Source organism: Python bivittatus, unplaced genomic scaffold, assembly GCF_059951505.1.
Source record: "Python bivittatus isolate LINGU-HERP-01145 unplaced genomic scaffold, Pbiv_v1 ctg000070_np1212, whole genome shotgun sequence".
Lineage (NCBI taxonomy): Eukaryota > Metazoa > Chordata > Lepidosauria > Squamata > Pythonidae > Python > Python bivittatus.
Window position 1 is genome coordinate 923,680 of NW_028277034.1, and position 12,815 is coordinate 936,494.

At 38.1% G+C, this 12,815-nt stretch overlaps 1 protein-coding gene across 6 annotated transcripts in view; it reads right to left on the minus strand.

The window, feature by feature from the left end:
* The window catches only part of FRYL (FRY like transcription coactivator), a 184,349-nt gene that overhangs the window by 25,850 nt on the left and 145,684 nt on the right, over positions 1-12,815 (minus strand). For all 6 annotated transcript variants that reach the window (XM_088130624.1, XM_088130625.1, XM_088130631.1 and 3 more), the window contains 7 exons: positions 12,581-12,702; positions 12,203-12,393; positions 11,285-11,379; positions 8,404-9,011; positions 6,739-6,836; positions 1,699-1,869; positions 649-789 (listed from right to left, as the gene is read on the minus strand). In XM_088130624.1, coding sequence (XP_087986750.1) covers positions 649-789; positions 1,699-1,869; positions 6,739-6,836; positions 8,404-9,011; positions 11,285-11,379; positions 12,203-12,393; positions 12,581-12,702 — 1,426 coding nt within the window. The remainder of the gene's footprint in view (positions 1-648; positions 790-1,698; positions 1,870-6,738; positions 6,837-8,403; positions 9,012-11,284; positions 11,380-12,202; positions 12,394-12,580; positions 12,703-12,815) is intronic.

Consider the following 12,815-nt stretch of genomic DNA (forward strand, 5'->3'; position numbering starts at 1 on the left):
TGAACAACTACATCTGAAATACTTGGTGTAAAATAAATGTGATGTAGCTAGATATGAATTGTTGTGGAACCATATAGACTGAATAAAATATATGCAATAATAAAATAAAATCGAACTTTATACTATTTATAAAAATATTACAAAAGCTCCGTATTGCTATTAGCTTAGGGATGCAAAAAAAGGGGGGGGGCTGGGGACCACATGCAGTTTTCCAGTATCCCTCTTGGGTACCCCAAAGACTGTGAAGGTAAAAATGTGGCCTTTTTCTGTGTTTGGAAGGGCATTTTCAAGGAACAACATGTGCCTTAAGTCTTGAAGGAATTAAGGTGTCTGTTTCACCCTTTATAAATTCCCATACAGCCCCAAATCAGGCTTGCTTCTACTCCTTGCCTCACCAACACTGGGCATACGGCCTAGGCCAGTGTTTTTCAAACTTGGCAACCTTAAGATGTGTGGCTGGCTGGGAATTCTTGGAGGTGAAGTCCACACATCTTAAAGTTGCCAAGTTTGAAAAACAATGGCCTAGGTTAATATGTGCTAGACAAAACCTGGCAGCCGTGCATCCTGATCTAGAAGAATACAAAAATCAATTTCTCTCAAAAGAAACATAATTAGACATTTTCAATTGTGCCCCTTTAAATTACTCACCTGAACATATTTGCCAATGACCTTTATGATCTCCAAATTGAATTGCTTCACTGGTGCTGCTGACAGGTCAACGTGGCTCAAAAGGCTATAAATGATTTGCAGTAAAGACTGCTGCATGCTGGAGATCCCTTTTTCTAACAGCTAAAAACAGATGTGTAAAATGGATTATCCAAAACATCAAATGACATTAAATGCAAAGTAGTAAGCTATTAAATAACCTATGTCTTTAATAAGACTGCCCTCACATTCAATAAAATAAGTATTATCTGATGCATAACATTAGAAGTATAGATTTGGAAGTTTAAGAGCCACTGTAGTTAAGGTGTTGAATTAGGACTGAAAGATCTAGGTTCAAGTCCACCCTCAGCTGCAGAAACTTACTAGTGACTTTGAGCCTGACACTCTCTCAGTCCAACCTATTTCATAAAATGGTTGCTTGGGGTGCAGGGGGAGGTCTTAAATATAAGCAGATAACAAATACTAAATGCTACTCAGTTTTTCAGTCTGTTCAAGTATCTTGAGTTTTAATAGGAAAATGCTAAAAGTAAAGGATATTTCCAAGGGAAGAGAAAGTGATGATGGTTGCTATTAGTTAGATGCATAGTAACCCCTCAAGCAGTTTTAGGCCAAGAACCTGGGAGAGGTTAGGTTAAGAGACAATGACTGGCCCAAATTCATCCCCTGAGCTTTCATGGCCGAGTGCAATTTGAATCTAATCCTAGCCCAGTACTTTAACTATTACCACATACTGGCTTTCTCCAATATAGACATGAATATGAAGACACATCATTTCTATATTCTGCAGTTTTGAAAGCACAGGCCCTCTCTTCTTCCAAATCAATGAAGGGGAAAGAAAAGGGAACAGTAATATTATTTCAGCCAACAACATGGACAATGATGGAAGTGGAGATCTGCCTCTTGTACAAAGAAAACCTCTTACTCCAATCCATTTGGTACCACTGAAATATGAGAAGGCAAAATGAACAACTTCAAATGGAGAATAGTATCCTGTACCTGAAAGAGATACTTAAGTGTACAAAGAATTATTACCTCTGCAAGGTATGTTATAAGATTAAAAGTTGTTTCTGAGAACGAGTCATGCAAATATCTGCACACTACATTAATCCAATTAGAGCAGTCTCTGGAGTAACTGTGTGTACTGTATAAACACATCATATGAGCCAAATTAGCAAGAGTTGGGGATTTCTCTTCTGTGCAGACCTATGAAAAACAAAAAGCCAAAATATTAGTTACTGGAATATGTATTTAAACATTTGATTTTAAAAGAGCCCTGACTTTATTATAACTTGGGTTTTGTCTGAGTTCAAAACCCCATTAAAGAATAATGTGCTTTGTTTGGTTCTGATTTAATGTTATATATGAACCCAACTAATTGGTTAGTAAATTGTTTGGGTAAACAAAACACTCTTTAGCAAACAATGTGTGAATCCAGTTTTAGATAGAGCAGATTGACTGAAACAAGTTGTTCTGTTAGTTAAGACTATCTTAAATCCCAGTGACTATGTTTACTCTAAATTGACAAATTTGGATCTATCCTATTATCTTTAGACAATGCTCACATCTGCAACAGAATACAAGAGAATGGCCTTTACCTAGACATTTGACTTTAAAAAAGTATAAATGTTACAATGATCAAGCTTAAAAAGGTGTAATTCATTTATACCATTAGAGCTATACTGTACAGTGGGGCAAAAAAATATTTAGTCAGCCACCAATTGTGCAAGTTCTCCCACTTAAAAAGATGAGAGAGGCCTGTAATTTTCATTATAGGTATACCTCAACTATGAGAGACAAAATGGGGGAAAAAATCCAGAAAATCACACTGTCTGATTTTTAAAGAATTTATTTGCAAATCATGGTGGAAAATAAGTATTTGGTCAATATCAAAAGTTCATCTCAATACTTTGTTATATATCCTTTGTTGGCAATGACAGAGGTCAAACATTTTCTGTAAGTCTTCACAAGGTTTTCACACACTGTTGCTGGTATTTTGGCCCATTCCTCCATCCAGATCTCCTCTAGAGGAGTGATGTTTTGGGACTGTCACTGGGCAACACGGACTTTCAACTCCCTCCAAAGGTTTTCCATGGGGTTGAGATCTGGAGACTGGCTAGGCCACTCCAGGACCTTGAAATGCTTCTTATGAAGCCACTCCTTCGTTGCCCGGGCGGTGTATTTGGGATGGTTGTCATGCTGAAAGACCCAGCCACGTTTCATCTTCAATGCCCTTGCTGATGGAAGGAGGTGTTCACTCAAAATCTCACGATACATGGCCCCATTCATTCTTTCCTTTACACGGATCAGTCGTCCTGGTCCCTTTGCAGAAAAACAGCCCCAAAGCATGATGTTTCCACCCCCATGCTTCACAGTACGTATGGTGTTCTTTGGATGCAACTCAGCATTCTCTCTCCTCCAAACACGACAAGTTGAGTTTAGACCAAAATGTTCTACTTTGGTTTCATCTGACCATATGACATTCTCCCAATCCTCTTCTGGATCATCCAAATGCTCTCTAGCAAACTTCAGATGGGCCCAGACATGTACTGGCTTAAGCAGGGGGACACATCTGGCACTGCAGGATTTGAGTCCCTGGCGGCGTAGTGTGATACTGATGGTAGCCTTTGTTACTTTGGTCCCAGCTCTCTGCAGGTCATTCACTAGGTCCCCCCGTGTGATTCTGGGATTTTTGCTCACCATTCTTGTGATCATTTTGACCCCACAGGGTGAGATCTTGCGTGGAGCCCCAGATCGAGGGAGATTATCAGTGGTCTTGTATGTCTTCCATTTTCTAATTATTGCTCCCACAGTTGATTTCTTCACACCAAGCTGCTTGCCTATTGCAGATTCAGTCTTCCCAGCCTGGTGCAGGTCTACAGTTTTGTTTCTGGTGTCCTTCAACAGCTCTTTGGTCTTGGCCATAGTGGAGTTTGGAGTGTGATTGTTTGAGGTTGTGGACAGGTGTCTTTTATACTGATAACAAGGTCAAACAGGTGCCATTACTACAGGTAACGAGTGGAGGACAGAGGAGCCTCTTAAAGAAGTAGTTACAGGTCTGTGAGAGTCAGACATCTTGCTTGTTTGTAGGTGACCAAATACTTATTTTCCACCATGATTTGCAAATAAATTCTTTAAAAATCAGACAATGTGATTTTCTGGATTTTTTTCCCCATTTTGTCTCTCATAGTTGAGGTATAGTTATGATGAAAATTACAGGCCTCTCTCATCTTTTTAAGTGGGAGAACTTGCACAATTGGTGGCTGACTAAATACTTTTTTGCCCCACTGTATATGAAATACTTAGTCTTTTGGATCAAAATAACCTCCCAATATATTGGAGAATGAGAGATTACTGATCTGTAACTTGTTCTTCAAGTATTCATCTATGCAGAAGTGTTTCTGCCTGTGCAGACCACTGTCCTGGAACCTTTGGTGGGAACTGTATCTTCACTCTCCTTTCCTTAGTTCTAGTAACTGTCATAGAAGAATATATCAAGAAGGAAACAGTTCAAGACTGGAAGGCAGCCAGGTTTGCATGAATACACAACTGACCATCAAAGAACCACAGCTACTGGTAAATTACCTGTCATTTTTCTTTGTGGTCTCCATGCACCAAACATATGGAAAATTTCCTACCTCACCTCATAGAGATCAGCTAAGATTGGACTGGACAATATAGCTTATCCCCAGAATGCATCTGTATGTGACATTATGACGATAATGCTGGATAAATGTGGATAATAGAATTTCTAGAGATTTAAAGAAGGGGAACTCCCCTTGCACAGACATTGCCACAGCTTAAGTGGAAGGCACTCATAACAGCCATCAAGACTGGTAACTGAGCCAGGTGATAAATTAATGGATTATGGCTATAATTCATCATGATAAATGCAGCAGGGACAGATATTGTTCCTAGTTGGGGCTTCCACTGGAGATAAATAATCTGAGTTTGGTGACATTCTTTAGTGACTAATGCATAAGGCAATGATCTTCCAAACAACACAGAGAAGTCTCCACTGGACTATTTGGGTCTGGGGAAAATGGTGGGTGTTTAACTGTCTGACTGACAAAGGCATCAAAGAGAACCTTAGAAAGGAAATATGTATTTGGCCACAATGATACTTTGTCTCTGTGCTCAGTCAGGTAAGATAAATTCATCCTCAGAGCAGAGAACTCACTGCTTTGCTATGCAGATGCCAAAGGTAAAGTTTTATGGACAGAAAGCATAGGAGAGTCTCTTGGAACCTGCAGTAATGAACAATCCATTATAGGGATGTTCACTGTCACATTCTGAGATGACTGAGTGTTCATGTTTTGCTATTGGTAAAACTGCTGTGATCCATTTACTATCAGAATTTAGGCTGAGCTAAAGAAGCAAAACTGGTACAATCTGTAGCACTTAGGAAGGTGATCCTAGAGACACTAGCATGAAGAGAATGAAGCAATCAATGAGAGATCAAATGGCTTCAATAATGCAGCCGTTAGCAAGACTGAGACCCAAATGCAGAAGAACTGCGCAGCTGAAAAGAAAAGCTGTGCTGATTAGTCCTTACAATGATTACAGTGGCAGTAAAGTTACAGGAGTGCATGAAGGTTTGTTGCCAATAGAAATATGAAGGACTGTCCAAAATGTGATCTTCAATACTTATAGGTCCACATGCCCTGCAAGATGTTGGATAAGATAGTTATGTTCCAAACGCTGAGAAGAAGAGCAAGAAGCCCAATGAAAAAAATGGCATCTCTTTGTTGTGAGGATGTATATAGTCAGTATTGGCGACCAGAGGAATGTTGGCAATACCAGTATTGAAAGTGGCTGTAGCAAGAGAGGGTTCATAGATCTTACTGGAGTAACTATACAGAATGGCATGAAAAATGACACCTGTACTGAGGTCTGATTTGTAGATTTTGACAGAGCTAGACAGGAGGTGATACAATTCTTGTGAATAAAAGGGTCTTTTATTGCAAAATACTGACATACAACTGAGATTCCAGCCTCTTCTTGGTAAGTAAATATATTCCCTTTTTACTCTTAGACAAGTATCTATGATAAATTTAGTGTATTTATCTAAATTACTACTAAAGTCTATACCCTTATGTGCCTTGTATCTTACTAAAACTATCTCTATTAAAACTATTATAGCTTTTATTTTAACCTTATCTTAGTACTATTCTAGCTTTATCTTTACCATACTCTATCTTTCCTATGATTTCTGGTATGTTCATTACTCCTATACTATTCTTGCTCACCCCTGGTCCATATTCACTTGTGTCCCCAGCTTGTGTGGCATTGCAGTATTTAGACTTTGGATTGGGAGCTGGTGTCTGGGATTGCTTTGGGGTAAAAGCATCAAGAATCTGGCAATACTGTTTTTCTGGGCTGTTGCTTAGTGCCAGATGTAGAGACCACACTCTGGGCGTCCCATTGTTCCTGCTGACTGAAGGAGCAACAGATCTAGGATTGACATTTTTTTCTATCAAAAAAATTATTTGCATTAGCAATGTCTGACCTACTTATCGCTAACCTAAAGTGATAATAGATTTAAAGTGAATACTATAAGTGAAACAACCCATTTCTCTGTGTCTATGATGTAAACTATGATAGTGGGGATACATATGAACTCAGAGTCTCTATTAAAGACAGAAGAGGCTTTTTGAGTTGCCAACTTTTTGTGGAAGTTTACTTCCTTGACTACAATGCCCATAAAATAACAGCTATGAGCACAAAGGATCTGTTGGTGAAATACTGAGGAACATTACAACACAAAGGATAAGAACAACAGATGGGGAAAAGTATGAGTAAAAAAGGAAAAACAAAGCTTATACCAAAGGCAAACTGGATAATGTGACTCTAAGGCAGCCAAAAGAGAACTGAGGGAACAAGGGTGAGGGAAAGAGATTTAGGGATAGGGTTCTGGAAACAAGATTAGGTGCAGAACTCTCTCAGACAAAGGTCTGTATAGGCCCAAACCCATGAGTGTGAATGTGTAGACAACACATTTGATCAAATCACCTTTTTGTCACGGCCTTCACCATGAAAACTAAAAGTTTGGAATTATTTCCATTTATTACCTACCTTTGCTATTCTGTCAGCTGTTTCTTTGCAGAATTGACTTGGATTATCAAAATGTTGAATTAAATGAGGCAATAAACATAATATGTTAAGAGGAAATCCTGCACAGAAAAAGATGAAGCTGAATTTATCTGCAGAATTTAGAAAAACTAATTTCTATCCTTTCTAGACAACTTATTTCAAGGTGTACTACCCATAAATATTTTAATATCAACAACAATAAAAATGTCTAAGAAACCTGTTGTATTGGGGATAGGCAATCTGGCTGCCTCCAGTTGCACTGGACTGTAATTTGCACGAGTCCTAAACAAGTGGCCAGTAGTACAAATTATCAGGACACCAGGTTGTCTATCCTTGCAATACACTATGGTAGTTTTATAACATCTAGTCTTTATTCTGTACCTCTTCCAAAATCTCTCTTCTTCTTTTTCAATCCAGACTTAGTCAATCAATTACAAAACTGCTTCAACTGATTGTTGTGACAGATGCCTATACCCAAATGTTTATCATCATCTCTCAAAACTTGCAGTGGGGTCACTGTTTTGGTCCCTGTTGTTGATAAGCACCCAGAAAATGGTATTGGACTACTGTTCTGACACCTAGGCTGTTGACCTATAGTGTCCCATAGGCTTCTTATCTGGTGTCCTATGTTGCCTAATGTGAAACTGCTGGGCCAGACCATTTGGACCATGGTATGCTGATAATGTATTGCTTCTTAACATCTAATTCCAAGGAAGCAATAATTGCCCCTGAATGTTTCCTAAACTTAATAACGGATGACGGGGGGAAAAAACCCCCAGAAATGAAATCCAAACCAGAGGGAGGTGCTATTGGTAAGGAGAAAGTTGCATGCAGGGATTGAGGCAAAGTCTGTTTTGGATGAGGATGTACATCCTCAGAAAGAACAAAGTATCAATCTGGGAGTGCTTCTTGACCCCCAGTTACTGTGAGGTTTGCAAATGACAGCTATAGCAAAGAGACCCCTTACATAACTATGGTTACTACACTAATTGCAATCCTTTGTGGGCTGGACAGACTTGGCAACAATTATCCATACCTCATCCATATCCTGTCTTGACTACTGCTTGATGCATTTTATTCAAGACTGCTCTTGAAAAGTGTCCAGAAATTGCAGCTGGTGCAAAATGCAGCAGTAAGATTGTAGTTCAGAATATGGTAGAGATCCTAGGATGCCTATACTGAAAGCTTTGCACTGGTGCTAGTAGGTACAATTTAAGTTGCTGGCATTGGCCTGTAAAGCCCTAAATGGCTTAGGCACTCTCTGAAGAAAAGGCCATTTTTAGGGTCCCCATTTCAGAACCTCACATATCTAATAATATTCCTATCAGGCCTCCAGAAAACAGAATGTATTCCCTGAATAAATGTGATTGATTCCCACTTTCCCAGGAAATAAAAGTTGTGAAAACTCATTTTTTTCATCAAGCTTTTAACTGTCAGTTGAATTTTGATTTTAATGACACTAATTTAAATTTTGTCTTAATTTTAATGGTAGCACTTTTATGCTCTATAATTTGTAATTTTAATTGCTAGAAGCAGCCTTGAATAGGAAAGACAGGATATAAATATTATAAACAAACACGTAAAAGGACCTCTACATTTATTCACAATTCTGGACAGTATAGCTTCAAAAACATTTTATAAATTTACCTGCTAACTGAGATGGATCCACCAATGTATGCTTGGAAACTGTAATGAGTTTGCTAAGTAAGTGAACTGTCATTTCTTGTGTTGATACGGAGGTAAACCCCTTCAGGAATAACTGCTGAAGGCCTGGAAAGTTATTCCATTTTAATTTACTCTGCATCTGCTCAATCTTCTCCCTACTCTCAGGTTTATCCAGAGGCAAATGAACAAGAAGTTTATTGAGGAGCCTGAGAGCCAAGAGGTATTCGTATTCATAATCTGATTCTAGCAAAGAGGCTGCAATCCAGAATATAGTGGCCATCAGATTCACAGGATCAGTAGTAAGCTGCACATCATGCATTCCTCCCTCTTTCAGGGAGGAAAGGCTTTTAGTCCTTACTAAACTGTTGGAGTGATTTATCCTTCCATCCATTATATCCAGCGTGTTGCTCCTCCGTCGGTCACCCTTCCTTTCACCTATCAAACTCAGTCGCAAAGAATTGCTTCTGATGTTACTGTAATAGCCTACAAAGTTGCCACAGCTAATGCGATTTGTGCTTAGGTTTATCTGCCCAGTGCTTTTTCTGTTTGCTGCATATTTGTTCCCCAGTAATGGATCATAATAGGAAGCACTAAAATGAAAAGAGAATACAGCACAAAAAAGTTAAGTTCCTTACTCCAAGACCATTAAGGAAAACGTTATTTGATAACATCCCTCAGTTTCAAATATTGAGAAGTAACATTACTTCTCATTTAATCAAGTACTTTACACAATAATAATCAAGCAGCTTATAACATTTTAGAGTGTGAACCTGAAAATGTAAACAGTAGTAGGTCCAACTACAGAATGAAAAAGAAAGAAGTACCTTTCTCCATGTGCTTCAAGGGAAGGGGGGAATTGTTATTTTCTTCCTTAGATTTCATGGTATTATATCACATTATGATGCATCATGCTCACTGACCTTCTGGGAGTGTTTTTCAGGGCTTATGAGAGAATCTATTTTCAATATTTATATCCTCCATTTATAACTATGACCACTTAAGGCCTCTTACAAATAGACTAGAAAATGGATAAAGCAGCATTGGTTAAGATATAGTGAGCCAGCTACTACTCTCAAGGAGAGGAGTTCCAAAGGTGTAAGGTTCAGAACCCTGAACAATACAACAGACCAAAACCCCACAACAATTTCTCCAAATATTCCTTTTACTGACCAGTACATGTTTCTTATATCTGTTGTACAAATGAGTTGTAAGGTTTTCTCAAACGTGCATTCTCATCTTCTTGAAAAAGAGGCTCCCTCAAAATGTGTCATTGTAGGAGAGCATTATAGGAGAGTCATTGTGGTATTCCAAAATCAGAAGAGTTTGGTAGCATTTTTTAAGACTTACTGTAACACATTTATTCAAAGGCATTCACTTTTGTAAACTGCAGTTCACATCATCACGTATATGGCATCACGTATATGGAGTGGCTTAACTGATGTAGGATTTAAATGTATGGGGCAGGGATAGGAAAGGGAGAGGAATTTGGGGCAGTTAAAACTTCATGGAGGACAGATTACAAGTAACTTATCAATTAAGAATTATGTGTTATAAACCCAGTATATTTGTTGAGACTTCCTGAGATAGTTTGAAACCTACTGATGCATGCATGTTCAGCTGCCTTCTGCTCAAGTGTCCTGGAAAACTCTCTTTGTTCCAAAACTATTATTCTGAGATCTGTAATGGAGTGTCCTGGGAGGCTGAAATGCTCTGATATTACTGTGTCTTTGTTCTGAGTCTGATGGGATTTGTGTCTATTAAGTTTTTTGTACAAAATCTGGCTTGTTTGTCTTACATAAATAGGCACCGTTGGCAGATATGGCATATTATATCACCTTAGAGGAACATGTCAAGATACTTTTAGCCTTCTGTGTGAAGTTGCTTGGGCCCATTATGGTGCTATTGGTATAAATGGAGGAGCAAAGTAGTCATCTGGATTTGTTGCAGGGTCTGGTTCCCATGTTGGCACTGTTATCCTGTGGTTGCTTGTGGCTTGTGATAATCAGCTTCAGGTTGTGTGATTGCCTGTATGCAAGTATGGCTTATCACCAAGTGCAGTGTCATTGTCCAGTACAGGATGTAGCTTATTAGAAATGCGTTTGAATGGCTTGAACTGTGGAGACAATCAGCAGCGTTTTGTTGCTCTGTTTTTGTGGCCTGTTGTGGTCACGTCACATTATTTGATAATGAGTAAGTATTACTGAAAGTAAAAGGGCTTACTACTGAATAGGTATGTATAGGATTGCAAATCATTTTTAGCTTTCAGAAATTATTAATTAGGCGGGTCTGAGTACATTTTTGCTTACTTCAGAATATTTTGGCCAGCAAGAGGAAGAACGTATAGGAGATACAAAGCAGATAAATTTGCTTCCTAAAATCCATAAATGCTTTGGTCAAAAATTGTTTTCATTTTTGAACTTCCAAGTAGAATAATACAGTGCAAAAAAAGAACAGGAATTCTTCAGTAGTTTAAAAATGGAATGTTCATGACAAGCAACTAAACTATTGAAATTCACCATTCTGCATACTTATTAAAATCTCTCCAGTCCTATTTTCAGCAGTGTCTGCACGAGCTTGTTGCTTTCATCGTAGCAACAAAAGCCGCATTGTAGAATAAGCTTCATTCCAACAATGCATGTACAAGAGGACTTCAGTCACTTTGGCACTGCTGTTGTCATCCTGCCACTTCTCTGGACCCCACTGCAGACCCTAGCATCTAACCACCCTACTTTAAATAGATGCATATTTTTAGGTTCTCTCTGAACCAATGACAGAAGGGCCCATATATTCCTAATCATTGAAAGAAAGTCGAGCCCAAATATTGCAAAAAGAAATTCAGATGCATATTATCATAACATCTTACTGGGAAAGTGCAGTGAGAAGATCATAATGCTTCATGGTGTCCGCCAATGTATCAACAGCTGACTCCAGTGTAAGAAGTAATTCTATGACAAAACCCTATAGACAGCAAAATAGTACACAGGCAATTTATTAACCAAATACAATTAAAGGCATTAAAACTTAAGTAACCATATTAATATTTTGTTGCTAAAATACAACTTGCAATATACATAATTCGACTCTACACAGAATGGGTAGGTAATGATTCCTGACCCTCATAGCAATTCTGACTAGTACCCACCCCTTTCCCCCACCTTCCTATAACCGTAGGCACTTATAAAAGCATTCTTACAGATCTTATTCTATTCATCTAATGAGGCATCATGGTCCACAAATGTTTATGTGAAAATAAACGTTTTTTATGTGAAAATAAATTGATTACTTCCAGAATGACCAAGAGCTTCTTTTAACTTTTGGGTGGGGGAATTACAGTCTGAGAGTGGGTGAAGTAACACTGTACATGTGGGTGGGGCACAATTCTGGGAGGAGTTCTTTTTTAATTATGGTATGCATATGTCAGGGGTTACACTACCATTTTCATGCTTTCCCACCTCAAAATGGCAGAAAATCATGCTACTGATTTTTACCAATCATGGTTAGAAGAGGCTCTAAAAGAGGCAGAAAATGAGGATGTGTCTATATGACATTTTAGGATCACAGATTGCCTAGCTCTACTGTAAGAATCTATCTGATTACAAAAGACTATCAAGCTATCAATTTTAAAAGTTCAAAAAGATTTGCTCTGATACCATGCTCTATAATTGGTATAAATAATATTCTTCAGGCATAAATCTTCACTTAGCATACTAATAATATACATTCAAATCAAGATAAAAATTCAGGAATTATTACACTGTAATTTAAAAAAAAAATGAAATACCTGAGCTTCTTCTCCTGCATCTCCAACAGTTTCTACAAGTCTGGACAGAATATCAGAAAGTGTGTCTGCTGAAAGAGGTTGTTTTAGTGCTCTGAAAATCTGAAAAGATCTTCCAGCATAGTGTCGAGAAGAGCAAGAAAGTGCAGTCTGCAGAGCAACTTCGCTAAGATGCTGTTCAAGCTGAAATCCAACTGCAAGATACAGTGAACATTAATAATACTTAAAGTTAATTATGACACTACACACATTTACTTTAGCAAAACTAATGACAACACATTGGACATTTATTTTTATTTCAGAAGGGCAAATCTATGTGAAACATGTTCCTTCATAAAACTGACAACATTTACTGACAAAGTGAAAAATTTCAAAACATACCTGAACTTGACTGTTTGAATACAGAAACAACATGCTTTAGAAATATAGTTAACAGCTCAGCACTCTTTATGCTTGGATTCTTTGCTGAAACGTCTTCATGATTCCAAAGTGGTCCTCGTTTTCTACAGTTAGTTTTAAAAAAAAAAAGTCAAACCAGAAACTCATTTTGTTAAAAACAATTCATTTATCTGCACTGAAAGCTTCCATTTTGATTCCTTGATTATTTGATTTACCA